Raw genomic sequence first — 15,015 nt, forward strand, 5'->3', positions numbered from 1 at the left:
GAACAGATGGGGCACTACAGCGCTCCAAAGGTTTCAGCTTGTGCCAGGGACTGAGGTCGGTGGCCGCAAAGGTGCCATTTGTTTCGGGTGTAACCCATGGCCTCCCCAGTGATGCTGGCAGTGGCAGGAACGGCTGCACGGAGCGTGCCAAAGCCACCAGGTAATGCATCTTTATGCACATCCTCCTCAGCTCTCAGGCTGTGAGAGCATCTTCAAGAGATGATCTTAACTGCCCCCTTACTTCATGACAACACTCCCCTCTGCCTGTGTTTTTACTAAAGATCTCAGATTATTAAAAAAAAAAAAAAAAAGCGATGATCCCTCTTCCCCATACCTAAGTGTTTCAGATTGATCAGAAAAAGCGTTTGGAAGAGAAGTCCAAAACTCAATACTTGAATAACATGACAGGATGCTCCAAATTCACCTTGTGTTTGTTCAGTACACGATGTGTCTCTAACGACTGGGAGGTCAGCCTCAAAAAACCTGCTGAAATGCTGGTCAAGTGACCAGACACATCCAGATGTCAGTCCTACCAGTTCAAACACCAGGGCCTACATTCAGAAACAAAAGAAGAGAATTGCAGTGCTCCAGCTACCAGGACCAAGTGTTTAGCATCAGCTTCGATGGAAATAATGTGGGGGGGGAATCCACAGTTCTTAAACTCCAGAAACATGAGATTTGCACGTCTAATCCACAGACCTACGAGCTTAAAAAGTTGCACCTCTGCTCACTTCCCTGGGGATTCACAATTAAGCTGAATTATCACGCTTTTGCTATTTCAGCTCCTACGGCTTCATACTCACAAGTATCTCCTCCAGCACGTGTCTCCTCTTGCCCATTTTCTGTTACATGAAATTGCTGTCCTGGCTGGGATGAGTCACTGCCCAGCAGTTCACTTCAAGGCATGCACCAGGAATGGTTTTCCCTCCCATTTTCCTCTGGACTTTACTAATCAGTTCCTTCCCTCTTCTGAACAAAAATAAAAACAAAACAACCAAAAAACCCCACCCCACTGCTATAAAAGTTTTGGAAGCCACACCAGAAGCTTTGAAGATCCAAGAGACAGAAGATGATACTTCCTCCCTCCCTTCGACATTTGCAGCATAAGCCTCCACCTCTTTCTGAGCCCGTACACACACGGACTCTGCCCACTACATGCTCTGAGGTGGCGTTTCAAATTACACAAGCTTAAGGTTAAATGCACAACCAAATGCATAACCACAGAAATGTGAGCATTTTGCAAGGCAGCCGAGGCATTAGCAAGCAGTCCTTTACACCCTAGCCACAGGCCTCCAACACTTCCAGCCCTACGTGCCTCGGCCAGGCAGCGCTGATATTCCCAACACAATTCCCCCACACCTGCTCTGATGAGTTTCATCTTCATTTGAGATCCTGGTGTCCACACTCCTTTCCTCCCGACCCATTTCCCAAGCCCTCCCCGAGGAAGGTGGCTCAGCACGGGCAGATGAACACACTCATCCACCTGCTACTTCAAAAGGAGCTGGAGGAGGAGCCCATGCTGCTCCCACTGGGTCTGCTACCCAGGCTGAATCCATGGGGAGCAGCTAGCCAGTGTTAGCATGCCGATGCTCAGTGCTTCATAACATAACCCCGCTTACGCAGCCAGATCTGACAGGTCATTTCACAGTGTCCGACTTGCGAGAAGCACTTCCCACCAGAGACAAGACAAAGGTCACAAGAGGCAACTCAATATTGCAGTATCTCAACAGGGACACCTCACGGCAATGGCACAGGGCTCAACCCAGAGGGCCTACAAACGGGATGTCGGGAAGGTACCAGGCAGTGTGAGAGCCACTGCCCGGGCTATCTCTCCAGCGAGTACAGGAGGCCATAAAGGGCATCGTGCCTCTGGACAGTCCCCACGGATACCATCTTATGGACAGACATGTGCCCCATCCACTGCCCTCCCAGTCTCCATCCAGGATAGAGGCTTTATAATGCCTCTATGGAAAGCTGTTGTGGATTCACCACAGACACATGCCAGCTGGAAGTTACAGCAGTTCTGCTACTGCTGGTTACCTAATGCCATGAGAGCAGAGAAACATCTCTTGGTAGCAAGCCCCTTAGATCAGTCAAGACACTCGGCGATGTACCCCTTGCACTCTTTACTTCTCCTCTTCCCTTTGTTTATAAAGACTCTGAAACTGCCCGCACCAGCTACCAGACCAGCAGCTGTGATGCGGGGAATGGACAGTTCGAATGGAGGTAAAAGACACCCATAGTCAGAACTGAGCCTGACTTCCATTTCCTTACCAGAATCTGGTTTATCTGCTAAATTTGGCACAGCATTTGCAACAGCAAGAGGCAGGAAGAAACTGTGATGCCTGGACACAAGAAGCTGTACCTGCACATTCACCAGAATCAGCTCTTTTGTTTGTGAACAAGTAGAGAGGGCTTACACTGACGCAGACGACTGCACAACTGCAAGGAACTCCCAACAGCCACTTTTGGGACAGGGCCATAGTTTGTCAGCACAAGCAAGTTTGTATTAAACCCTTCTACATCAGTCCCATGAATCCAGAACACATCAAAACCTCTGCAATCCCAGCTGAAAGACATGCGCTTCATTCCCCTGGCATACAGACAAAAAGCAGAAGAACTGACAAATAACACAAATGTAAAGACGTGCAGTTGCATGGGGACATGGCAGAGGAAGAGAAGCGAGCCACCTACACGGTCACGGCACAGGTCCTGGGAGGGCTCCTGCTGGTGAGGATACAGCAGCTCCTGATAAAAATCCCTCTCTGGTCAAGTTACACAGCAAGGAAATGCAACGCCTGGGGAAGGTGGGCACCCAGGTACTGCCTCCTTACATCACCGGGACCGCATCCAGCCCGGTTGTGGAACTTGTATGAGCTTAGCAATAGGTTCAGATGTCACCTCTGGCCAAATTCAGGCCAACAGAGAAGCCGCCTTCTCCACACTCCTATTTCTCCATCCGCCTCCTCTTGTTGCAGGTGAGTACCCGTGCTCGCTCACAGGTCTGCTCCTGCTGCGTCTCTCCTGAAGTGAGCTGTGCACCACCACGGGACAGCGAGGTGGTCCCTCTACAGAACAGACCAAGCCAGCCCAAGGAAGGGGAGGTGCCCCTGGGGGACGCAATGCAGCACCAAACTGCCTTCAGCCAGGACGCCTTTTTGGAAAGCTCCCCCAGGCACTCAGGATACCAACAGTATTGTGCTTGGAGCTTTGTGGGCACATACCTGGAGCTGGGGAGGCAGCTCTGATCCTGCAGGATGGCGTGGACAAAGCAGGGTCAGAGTGGTGGTGGCATCGATCTGGGGTAGCAGCTTTGGGGAGTCTTTAAAGCTTGTTAACCTTAAAGGTGCTGGGCTGACCAAAAGCTCGGCCAATGCTCTAGCAATGTCCTTGGGAAAGGCAGCCCTCAACAGCTCCCACCCTCCTCTTTGTTCTGAAAACAGGTCAAAGTCAGCACCATAGCTGTAGAGTGCTCCCTTAGCATGCTAGCCCTATATTTTTACAGCAGTAATTCTGGTTTGGATCTCGAAACGGTTTGTGTTGAAGCAGACTGGAAAGCAGTGGTTTGTACCCTCTCTATTATTTGCAGTGGACACAAGCAAAATTGTAGCCAGCTGCTCCCACAGCAAACCCTGCCGCTCGTGCCCTGCTGCAGGACGTGGCCAGGGGAACGCAGCGCTGGCAGCGGGGCTGGGCTTGGACTGGCCAGGGGCTCCAGAGAAAGGCCCCATGTCCACACCCCCAGCCTCAAGGCGTTTCCTAAGTGTGAGCTGGGACCCAGACATTCAAAAACACACTCCTAGACGGCGATCTCTTTATTGCCCTTCTAGCACGGGCCCTTTGAGCGCTCCTATGGCCAATTTTTCCCTTCAGCCAGGTATGCTAGGAAGGGCTACTTGTTTTTCTTATTACGAGCTGCAAGCCTTATTCAAAAGTGGGACCCAGGGTGCTGGGGCTTTAAAAGGAGAGCCCAGAGCACTGCAACACCTGCAAGAAATGCGGTCAAAGCTAGCAATACTTTCTCCCTGCCCCCAGATGCCTCACTTGCTTTAATGCACTCCAGTCTAGCGACTGGCGTGTCCTTCTTGACCATTTCAAGAACAGGAGTTCCCAAAAATGCATCTTGTAACCCATTAGCACTTTAACAGAGGGATTATGGGAGCCCTCTGTTCATGTCTGACTAAAAGACCATAGGCAGAAAAGTTTGCATTAGCCACAGAACCATGGTATCGGCAGAAAACGCTCCCAGATCCCAGCAGTAGCTATGTGTGCTAGAGGAGAGGAGGGGGGCATCGCTGGTGTCACTGGTCAAATGCAGAGAACTCAGGATCCACTGGTCAAACGCAGAGAGCTCAGGATCCACTTCAGGGGAGACTGTAGACAAATGCCAGGCTGGCTTCCCATGCTTCCTTCATACACACAGCGAGCCATTTAGCCCTAAATATAGAAGCGCAGCCCACAAGCCAGACAAGAAAGATTTCAATGCTGCCGCCAGGAACAACAATAAACTGCACCACAGACCTTATTTCCAGCGGTGGGTAAGCACGGATGCCTCAAAAGAGGGCAAAAAGCTTCCTCACTCTCAGACCCTGAAATTATGCATTGAGGAGATAAAAGTACCTGGCTTCCTATAGCGTGCATTTTTGCTCAGGAATCTCCATCCCAATAGCCACAGATCTCTTGAACACACCTAGGTCTGAGATGGTGCGGAGGGAAAGGCGACCCCGAAGGCAGCAGCCAGCAGAAGAGCAGGGAGGGGCTGCCTTGCGCAGCCCTTCTAGTCCAAAACCCCTCGGTTAGAGAGCAAGCCACGTTCAAAGCTTCATTTTCTACAAGGGCGGGGAACGTGGCTGTGGGAATCGGTCACTGTTGCCACAATAGTCAAACAGCTCAGACTATTTGTCAGCTGGTTGCAGCAAGGAGGTCGAGTACTTTCTGTGGCTGATGCAAATTAATTTTTCCTACACCAAATGCTCAGCTGTCGCTAAAGTAGTCAGCGGTATTTTCCATGTGGTGGCTTGAGATTTAAGGCTTCTAGCACGTGCCATATCCAATTATCTCACTGCGTATTAAGAACAGCACTGATTGTAGAAAGAAAAATAAAGATTGGTCTAAATGTATCTACGAGATTTAAAGTAAAAATGTGAGGCTGATATTTGCAGGAATAAAAATAAAGCAGAATTGTAAAATACCACAGCTATGTTCTTCAATAGCCCATATTCAGCTGCCCCTGAGCTCTACCGTAAAGGAGACACACAATTTTTGCTCATTACATCTCTGTGGTAGAACGACAGACTTCCAGCACAAGGGTTACTCTCTGGACCTTACTCTAATGACTACAGCCTCCTCCTTGCAGAGCCCAACTCAGGGTTCAGAAGCGCCCAGCCACACGCGGGCTGCAGCCCACCACCAACGCCCGGCTGCCCGAGGGGTGTGGAGGGGGGCCGGGCAGCGAGCAAGCGACGGGAACGGTGTACGGATGCCATTAGAAATTCAGTCCATTCGATTTCCTGGGGGGGAATAGCATTTCCTAGGGGAAACACTGAGGGATGCTGCTGCGGTGCCTGCAGACGTTCTGCAGAAAGGATGCTCGCCCCGAGAGGAGCCAGCCCGGCAATGGAAGAGCCGCTGCTTCACCGAGCGGTGCCCCAGGCTCGCCCGCAGCCGGCCCGGCCCCAGCGGTGCCCCGTGCCCGGCGCTGAGGGGAGCTGCGGGCGCAGGGCGGGCACAGCCGCAGCTACCGCCGCTAACGCTTCCCATCCCGGGGTACGTCGCCTCGAACGGGCTGGTCTTCCATAAACCGGCTTGTCGGAAGGTTTTTTCGACCGACACCAACATTTTTTCCCCCCAGAGCACCGAGCCCCCCCCGGAGGCTGAGCAGCAGCGGCTCTGTGCCCAGCGGGGCCGGGCGTACCCTCCGCGTCACGCCGCCCCGGGCCCGGCCGCCCCCGCCTCAGGCACCTTCTGCTGCGGGCTCAGCAGCGCCCGGCGTCCGCGGGCCCCGCTCCCGCAGCTGCGGCGGTCTGGCCCGCGCTGCCGGGCCCCCCCCGTTCCAGGCCGCATGCCCAGGCCCCGCGGCCGGCCCGAGCGGCCACCCCCGCCCCCGGGGACGCGCCCCCCACCGCGCCTCGGCGTGAGGCCGCTCGGCCCCGCCGGCACCCGCGGCAGGAGCGGGCAGCGCCCGGCCCCTCCGCCCGGAGCCCCGGCGCTCCTCGGGCGCCGCCCCGCGGCCCGGCCCGGCTCTGCCGCCACACGGCCCGTTCCCCCCACCCGCTGCGGGGACGGGGCCGCGCAGCCCCAGTCTGGCCTACGGGGCCCCGTCGTGAATGTAGCGGAGGCGAGCGGCGCCTGCCGGGGGGGGCGGGCAGGCAGGCTCCCTCCGGCCGTGCCCAGCTCTGGCACCGTGCGGTGCCTCAGCTCAGCCCGCTGCCGCCGGGCACTCGGGAGCGGCCCCGAGGGGACGCGTTCGCTGCCCTCCTGCCGCCCCAGCGGGGGGGCGCAGGGGAGACACGCGGCAGAGGGCTGCTCGGGGGCTCCCGGGCCGGGCCGCGGCGCAGGCCACGGGTCGGGATGAGGAAGGTCCAAGACAAGCGTGGCCAGACCGACCCGGAGCCGGTGCCCAGCGGGGGAAGCTGCTGGCAGGCGAGGAGCTGCAGCCGCGAGCGCGCCCGCCGCCGTGGGACTCACCACCCGCTCCAGGCTCCCGAAACACAGCGGCCTCCAGCGCCTCCAGCCTGGCCGCCCAGAACGCCGGGGAGGAACTGCTCTCACTTCAGCACACGTACCGGGGGGCTGACCCCTCGGTTTAGCACGGCTCAGGCCTTACCCTGCCTCAGCGCAGGGCCAGTGCTGTGACATTTCCCCCGTCCCACGCCGCGCCACTCCACTGAACCCATGCCGGATCTGCTGGTACCATGAGAAGTCCCATCTTCAGAGACAGACTCATCCTATATATTCTGGTCAGCAGCAGTCCACCCTAGCAGGCAAGGAGGTGCTATTGCTTGACAAGCAGAGAAAGAGAAGCCTCAAAGGCCTTCCAGTATCCCCAAACCAAAGCTGGATGAGTCTCTGAAGTCCTTCAAAATATATATATATACTGGAAACACAGCAGCTGCTGGACAGAAAGATGAAGTACAAGAAGAGAAGTCATAAGAATAGGGGCAACACTATCAAAGTACACTAAAAAATTACTATTTTTTTTAATGCTAGCTTTAGTGGCCCATAACATATCCAGAGAAAAGAAACACACACCCAAACACTTACAAGGGAACCCACCGGCAAACTTCTTCAAGAAGAGATGTGCAGTTACACCATGGCACTCCTCCACACATCTGTGTCCCAAGAAAAGCAAAACTTTCCTTTATCCATGCCAGACCCCAGGCCAGCAGGCTAGGTGGCTTAGGGCAGAACAATCGCCAGTGGCACTTTGCCTCACATGGGCTGGTGTGCCTGTCCTTGGATGCAGCCCCTGGGAGGATGCTGACAAGATCTCTCTACATCCTCAAAAGTTCACACGCTCAGTTTTCTTGACTGAACGCCATGAGCAGCTTAACTCATCTCTTCAGTTAGATTCAGCTCCCATTAGTGCTCCCACTGACTCTAACCTGAGCGACTGGGTCCTCAATACCTGACAGAGGCCCCTTTGGCATCGTGCTACTGAGAGCAGCCAGGAGGAAAAGAAGTTGTTCCAGTGACTACAGTGCCTCTGGGTTTGCCATCACAACCCGAGCTCACACGGATTACAGTCTGGCCGCAAATTCATTTCTACAGCCTACCTATCTCAAATGGAAGATGTCACTGACATGCACCTCTTGGAGGAAAAAAACCACAATTATAATGATACACTACTACCTTTTTCTATCCATACTTTATTGCAAGTGTACATATAATTATTTATATTTTATTTTAAACATGAAATTCCTTTCATGGAAAGGAGAAACTTTTACCATTAAAATAGTGATTATACCACGAGTATTTTACAAATATGTACAAATATTGGCAGCTAGTTTCTAACACCAACTGTTAAATGCTTACATAACCCTCTACCAAACTAATTAAACCCAAAAATAATAAGACCTTCTAAAGCCAAAGACAAACAAAAAAATAAGTCTATTGCTAGCAGGAACAGGCTTTTTTTCCCCCATATGAATACAAAAACTTGCATGATAGATATTCACAGTGCTTGTAAGATACTAGTTCATTCTTAGTCTATACACGAAAGTGTCCGGTCTCCCCTTCATATGCATATGTAACACAGTACTGGAGGGAGCTGCGCAGACCACTGAGAAAAGACAGTCAGACTTGAAGAGTTTGCCTTCCCTGCCAGCCATGAATATATACAAGAAACCCTCAAGTACATACAAGGCAGCCGATGCTCACACAAGAGCCAATTACAGTTTTCAGGCATTGGTGTATTTTGTAACCAGCAACAGGAAGATTACAGCATTTCACCAAGTCTATCGAATGTTCAGTAACTGCAAAAACAAAACTCCAAACTGCTTGGTGTCAGTGTCAATAAATACTTCATCCAGTAAGGTGGATTAGGCCAAAGCAGGTACGAACGTGATTGTCTGAGACAAGTGCGCATAGATGTCAGCATTTGGTGCAAACATGTTTATGACACTTACTGCAGCAACTATACGCACTGAATTTTGAGTTTTTTTTCCCCCTACTAAAAACCATTGCCAGAACCACAAGTAATCGTACATCTGCATGGGTGGGAAAGCAACAGTTTAGCAGGGCTGTTGCTCCAGACCCCTCCCCTCCCCCCCTTTTCCATGGACAGACATACAGACACGCAATACAAGCCATCTCTCCAGCTCCGTGATGGCTGCAAGAACAAGGCTGCTCCCTGCAGCACAGCAACTGGTCCCCTGGATCCTGGCCATGCCTCTCTCCCACAGCTTACAGCCAAACGGGCCCCAGGTAACGGGGAGCAACCCGATAGTGGGATGCTTGACCGAACTGTTCACGAGCAGCCAGATGTCCTTTATTCATTTAGATCTATTTAGGAGAGTTTATTTTGGATGCAGTAAACATACCTCAAGTACTCTGTAAAGGCATTTGGGCTTTGCTTGGAAGACATGGAAAGAGGCTATGGTGAATACACAGCTCCTCATCTTTCATCACAAAAACAAAGAACAGCGTGATCGAAGAGGGCACAGTCAATTAAGCTGCGTCTGCAGTGAGCTTGTGCCCATTATTCATTCCTCAAACATCATAGCCAGGGTTTGGTGCTGGATTCATCTCAGAGGATGTACAGCTGCTGATGCTACTTCAGTAAATGCAGATGCACCTGCATGCTCTGCCTACACCACATTCACTTGCATAGAAATAACGAGATGACAGACTTCATAGATGTGCTATTTTAACAATTTACAGGAAGCCAATTTACCAGACAACTACTAAGCCCACAAAGCCCACCGTCAAAGCAGCAGCTCAAACCATTCTCATCGTGGCCTGGCTTGCTTCCTTTCCTGAACTCAGCTATCTTCAGCTTTTGAGTGATCAGCACTGCACAACACGCACATCCTCAACCAGCAGAATAGCATCAACCTGCTTCTAGAGTTTTCCAAAAAGTTATTACTGTCCACCTGCAAGGTTGTCAAAAGCTGGGCGCAAGGTTACACATGCCTTTAAGTACAAGCTTCCCAAATGCTGGGAATTGACGAGGGGAGGAGGTAGTGGGGGAAGACAGGGAAGGAAATCAAACAAACATACATTTATTTGCATGTAACAAGGTAGCAGGATGTTTTCCAAACCAAATGCTTGAATCAAACAGCATAGTTGTTATTTTCCTAGTGAGAGCCAGCACAGCAAGGTCCACCACTCAGAATCACCAAATGAGCGCGTACCCCTTGGCACACAAACATCCTACACTTCCACCACTATGAGCCCTGCAGCACTACACACTCCCATTTGCATGACCTATCCATGACTAAGCAGGACACAGTCACTCTGTGTGTCCTTCCAGAGCAACTTTCTCCAGTCCATACTTGCACCCTAAGCAGAGGAAAAATTTCTAAGGAACACATATATTAAAAAAACCCAACAACATAAAAGTACAATTCAGTAAAGGGTGATCATGCCTGGACAAATTCTCCAGTCACACTCCTGTCTTCAAGAGCCAGTCGATTTACACTCTCAACTTGTCTGTTGTACTCTCAGAGGCAGCTTACTAATTTGTTTTATCCCTTTCCCCATCTCCCCAAGGACATAAGCATTTATTTACCAATCTGCATCATGGCAGTAGTAGACAGCTGAGAGACAGTTCCATTTGTTGCATTAAAGGGGGAGAAAAAAAAATAATGCATATTGTATTTGACTAGATGCTTAAAACACAAATGACAAAAAAAAAAAAAAGAGAAGTAAACTCCTGGCAGAGCAGGTCTTGCTCCCCATAAAGCAAATAGGCAACTTGTGTTCATTATAACAGGAACAGGCTAGACACTTCCACATACAGCCTTCCAAATGTGCTCAGAGTATATCCTGGCCTGACAGCTGTTGGCAGTGTTGCAGCAGCACAAATTCAGGACAACCAAGCTATCCGTACACTAGCATTAACAGAAAGGGACCACAAGAGAAAGGCAGAAAGATAACTGACACAGACTTTCAGTTTCTTTCTGATAAATCCATTTAGACACAGTGTTTGCTTTACTAGCTCAGCATCAGTTTTGGTCCACTGTTTTTGGTTTTTATGTCGGTTGTGTCACTGCTAATGGTGCAGGCCACTTCCATTTTCTGCTCAGACAGACGCTTCAAATGCCAATGTTAAGTGCTACACTCCACTTGATTTGCCCTGTAGTCAGGTCTGCAGAAGTGATGCCACTTACCGATTATGGAGCTGAATAACAAAGCTGCTCACAATCTCCTGCAAAACCAGAGTGACATCACATGTGTTAATGAGGTATATATTTCCATGATGAGCTCTTTCCTGGTATGGAAGAGCTCCAATCTCATTACACCACAAACTCCTCTGGGAGCTGGTCCTCTCCCAGAAGATCCAGGGAGAGGCAGTTCATGGATCGCTTCCCATAAAGGGCTGACTTGGTTTTGCAGTCTGCTGTGGAATAAACGCAGCCATAGATAGACAGCTTGTCCTCCAGGCTGCAGCCAAACGTGTAGCTGTGGGACGTGTCTGAAGACAATGTGGCACTTAGTGGCGGGTGCCGGTGCTTGTGAAGGCGGATGTCATCCAAACTCTGGCTGTGCTGGTCCGTGCAGCTCCTGCTTTTGGGTGATCTGACCTGACGGTTCAGTAAGACACACAGGAATAAAAACAATGAGCTCAGACACAGCCTAAGGATGCTGGCTATGCATGCTACAAGTTTTCCAAAATTGTTCTTCCACTCTTTCAAAACAGCCCCACCAGTCTTCTGTATCATATTGGCTTAATGAAGAAGCTGTGACTCATCAAGAAACTACAAGTGAACTGAACTGCCATGTTGAGCCAGATTCTAATCTGTATGCACTGTGTCCTCAGTGTCCAGTACAACGGACAAAACACTTGACAGGTATCGACACCTGAATGACCCTGACACTTCTTGGCAGATCCATGGAGTCATCCTCAAATGGACAAAGTGCACATAAAAAAAATACACCAACTGCTTCAACACAGTGAAAGAGTTCAAAAGAGAAGAAAAAAAGAAAGTCCTAAGGAGTGATCGAAGTCCTTGTTCAGCAAAGTTCAGGGAATGAAGGGAAAAACAATGAACAAGCTTTTAAAATTCTTTTAGCAGGTAAAATTAATTTGGATTCAGAGACAGAAGAAATGGTGGAGGGCTGGTTTTTAGTTTTGTTTTTTTAAAAAAAAACAAACCACAGAACATTTCTACACCAGTGGGTACAGCTATACTTTGAGAAGTAGTATTGTTTGGCCTTAAAAAGACATCTTAACTTTTTCCATGAACAACTTAACACATGACATTTTACCATATATAGTTGCCTTTTCTCAGGGGTTTGATGAAAGGAAAACACTGACAACAAAGACCTCAGCACACACAGAGTATAATCACACAAATGATAGCAATTGGGGCTCGAACATCTGGTTTTGCTCTGATGTGAGCTCCTTCTGGCTCCATGAGTAGGAAGATGATCAAGTCTGCAACCCACATCGAAACTGCACGAATGGTCTTGGCTGTATATTGCACTGAAAATTTGGAAGTTATTTATTTTCCATTTCTAGTCTGGAAGCCCAAGACAGACAATAGCTGGCTTGCAAGATTTCCCTGCTGATCACTCTAAACCTCTCTATAATATTCTTGACCCAAACACTGCTCTCAGCCTATTCCTGATAGGAGTCGCTGGGCAACAGCTGGTTTTGGTTACACCATTTAAAGAATCAGTCAAATCCAGACCAATGAAGTTCACCCGATTTACAGCTGTCTGCATTACGCTGGTTATCTGGTTTCAATGCCCACACAGAGGCCCTCCTGCCAAGCACTTACCTGGTGAAGGGATTCCACACTTTGGCCTCTCATTTTTATTAGTGTGACTTGCACCACAGACAGCGATTCCTGATTTATCGCTGCAAAGGAGAAGGAAGAAGTGAAAAACATAGCAGGTTTGAGGTTTTGTGGGCTGTGGAAAACACAAGGTGTTCTTGCAGGCCACATTCAAGCAGTGCTATCCTATAAATATAAATATACATCAGTACGCACCTTCAACACCCGGAGAGTTTTGCTCACAAGTACTCCTTCTTGCCCTTAAGGATCTATGTTTAAAAACTCTCAAAAAACCAGCTTCTCACCTCCCTGTCCCACATTCACCTATCTTGCTTTGCTATAAAGGCCGTCTGTCTTATGGCCAGGCAGCTCCCCCACGATCCCCATTGTCTAGCATTCCCTGTATTGCGAGCCACAAAACTTTACCTTTTCAATCCCTGCAACTAGCTCGTTACTCTGTGGTTGAACTGTTCAGCTGTTTTGTGGTATACAAGATTTTAAAGCAAATTCCTTCACCATAAGAAGGTTTACCTCAGTTATCTTTTTGTCATTAACTGATAATAAACTTGGCAAATTTGGAGAAGGGAGACCTTGAGGAGCACAGAGGAGAGCAGCACTGTACAATATAGGGTGCTGGCCTTCAACCTCTAGATGAGCTGACTTAAATCCTGTTGCAGCAGGGCAGTAAGTAGCACTGGCAGTAGACTGGAAGACGACAGAGCTTTCTTAGATCCCTCAGCTTATGCCTGTGGCTAGAGCCTAAAGAAAAGCACTGAGCAGTAGCAGAAAGCCATCTCACCTTGGCAGCTAGCAGCATCTAGAGGAAGAGATTCAATAGATTCTCCCACAGTGGCCTCCTCTAACTGGTCTCCCTCTAAAGGCTCATCTACAGGCACCTCCTCTGGCTCATCTACTGCCAGCTCAAGCTCTAGGAGGAAGAGAGTGGCAGGAGAAGGGTTAGTATTACACTTCTCCAAGCTGCTTCACATTCTCTTACTCCCCATTCTCCTGCAGGAGAAGACACGAGTGGTCTTAGAAGTTGCCCCACATCTCCAAATTCTTTACCATCATCCTGAGAGTCATCTTCAGCTCGCCCTTTGCTGCCACTGTCAATGCCAGAGCTACCGTAGCTGATGGTTGAGCTGCAGGATTTCTCTTTCCGATGCACCCGGTCAATGCTGAAGGGCTCATCCACGGACATTTCCACCGACACCCGGTGCCTGGAATCAGCCTCAATGCCCGACGTGTGAGAGCTGCCATGGCTCCCTGTGGACTGGCGTGAGAGGCGATTATCCCTCCGGCTGCCCCCACTGCTCCCGCTGCCACGCGAGTTCTTATCGCACGGGTCCAGGTCCATGTCCAGCGTATCACTGATATAGGACTCCCGGTAGCGCTTCTTCTCTGAGGAAGAAAGAAGAGAGAAACCAGTGAGAACTTTAACCCAGACCAAAGGAAGGGTAGCAAAAATAATCGGTAAGCTCTGGGACTGGCACAACCCATCAATTAAGAAACAGCTGCTGCAGCTACTAAAAAAAAAATACAGGGACAGTTTTATATTTTGTTTGCTCAACAGATACTGGGATGCTCCACTGGTTGTAAAAGAATTAGTCAGTCATACTTGCAGTAAACCCAGCATTCCTTGAATTAGAACAGGCAGGTAGAGGCAGTTATGATACAGAAAACAGTAGCTTCCAGAATGAAATGCCAAAAACCAAAAAGCAGGGGGGCAGGGGGGGTATTACTTAGCTAACCTAAGTGTCCAGCCTTTAAAAAGCAGAGTACATTGACTGTTTCTTGAAATAGCCATCAATGTGTGGAGACAGCCAAGAACAGGATCCCCATGGTTGGCATTTATTAATGATGTATTAATTATTTCTTCCATGGCTTGAATCTATTACCTAAAGAGAGATGTACTGAGGGTGGTCAAGAAATCCATGAGACACTAGCAGACACAAAACAACCGAAGGCCTTTTGCCCACACGCACTTGATTAGTGAGGCTTTCATCAGGTGAGCGGCACCTGCCACTGGTCACACTCACACAGCTCAAGGCCACTACAATAAACCCACTGAAGGCAAAGACAGAAATAACCAAGCTAGATGAGACTAAGGGCTGCTTTGCCCTGTACACCGACTCCACGCAACCAGCAGTCACCACTTCAGAGACTGATATAAGCTAGGCAATAACCAGAAACAAGTTTTTCCCGACTTCTGCCTGGGAGGAGTCAGACTATGCCCTCAGACAAGAGGACCAGCTACTGCTGGCTGACTTCCACCAACACTGAAGGTAACGATACAAGGCTTACAAACCTCAGACAGAAAAAGTGTGGACGGAGAACACAGGGAACAACAGTCAGGAAAAAGATAGGTGGGAAAAGCATTCAGGAGAAGGCTAGATGGAAAGGGACACGATCCTCTGGAAGACCACCAATGCATTAAAAACAGTCACTGGGGAGAAGTAGGCTGAGAAGTTGTAGGAGACCCAGCTTGCAGAGTTGGAAAATGGAAAGGGGCAAGCTGAGAGGTGATGAAATGACTAAAGTTTGTCTGGAAGCATACCAGGGACTGTCAGAG

The 15,015-nt window shown here is 49.7% G+C and overlaps 2 protein-coding genes across 3 annotated transcripts in view; one reads left to right on the forward strand and one right to left on the reverse strand.

Annotated features, from left to right (window-relative positions):
* Window positions 1-2,664: 2,664 nt before the first annotated feature.
* LOC119149923 (basic proline-rich protein-like) lies at window positions 2,665-6,574 on the forward strand. Its single transcript, XM_037391829.1, has 3 exons — window positions 2,665-2,807; window positions 2,918-2,978; window positions 5,852-6,574. Exons 1-3 carry the CDS (start codon window positions 2,665-2,667, stop codon window positions 6,572-6,574), a joined length of 927 nt encoding a protein of 308 aa, XP_037247726.1.
* Window positions 6,575-8,390: 1,816 nt separating this feature from the next.
* FRMD1 (FERM domain containing 1) overlaps window positions 8,391-15,015 on the reverse strand; it is a 42,511-nt gene continuing 35,886 nt past the window's right edge. Inside the window, exons 11-14 of one of the 2 annotated variants that reach the window (XM_037392938.1) lie at window positions 13,509-13,844; window positions 13,243-13,371; window positions 12,447-12,526; window positions 8,391-11,246 (exon numbers count right to left, since the gene is read on the reverse strand). In XM_037392938.1, the coding sequence (XP_037248835.1) occupies window positions 10,959-11,246; window positions 12,447-12,526; window positions 13,243-13,371; window positions 13,509-13,844 (833 nt within the window). In that variant the 3' untranslated portion in view covers window positions 8,391-10,958. The remainder of the gene's footprint in view (window positions 11,247-12,446; window positions 12,527-13,242; window positions 13,372-13,508; window positions 13,845-15,015) is intronic. The other variant, XM_037392939.1, reaches the window with a different exon arrangement.

The sequence above is a fragment of the Falco rusticolus genome, chromosome 6, assembly GCF_015220075.1.
Source record: "Falco rusticolus isolate bFalRus1 chromosome 6, bFalRus1.pri, whole genome shotgun sequence".
Lineage (NCBI taxonomy): Eukaryota > Metazoa > Chordata > Aves > Falconiformes > Falconidae > Falco > Falco rusticolus.

Coding starts and splice junctions, on each gene's coding strand:
- LOC119149923 (XM_037391829.1), top strand. CDS start 2,665: ATGGCAGAGGAAGAGAAGCGAGCCACCTACACGGTCACGGCACAGGTC. Junction 2,808..2,917: donor AAATGCAACGCCTGGGGAAG/GTGGGCACCCAG, acceptor GGCCAAATTCAG/GCCAACAGAGAAGCCGCCTT. Junction 2,979..5,851: donor TCCGCCTCCTCTTGTTGCAG/GTGAGTACCCGT, acceptor TTTTCCCCCCAG/AGCACCGAGCCCCCCCCGGA.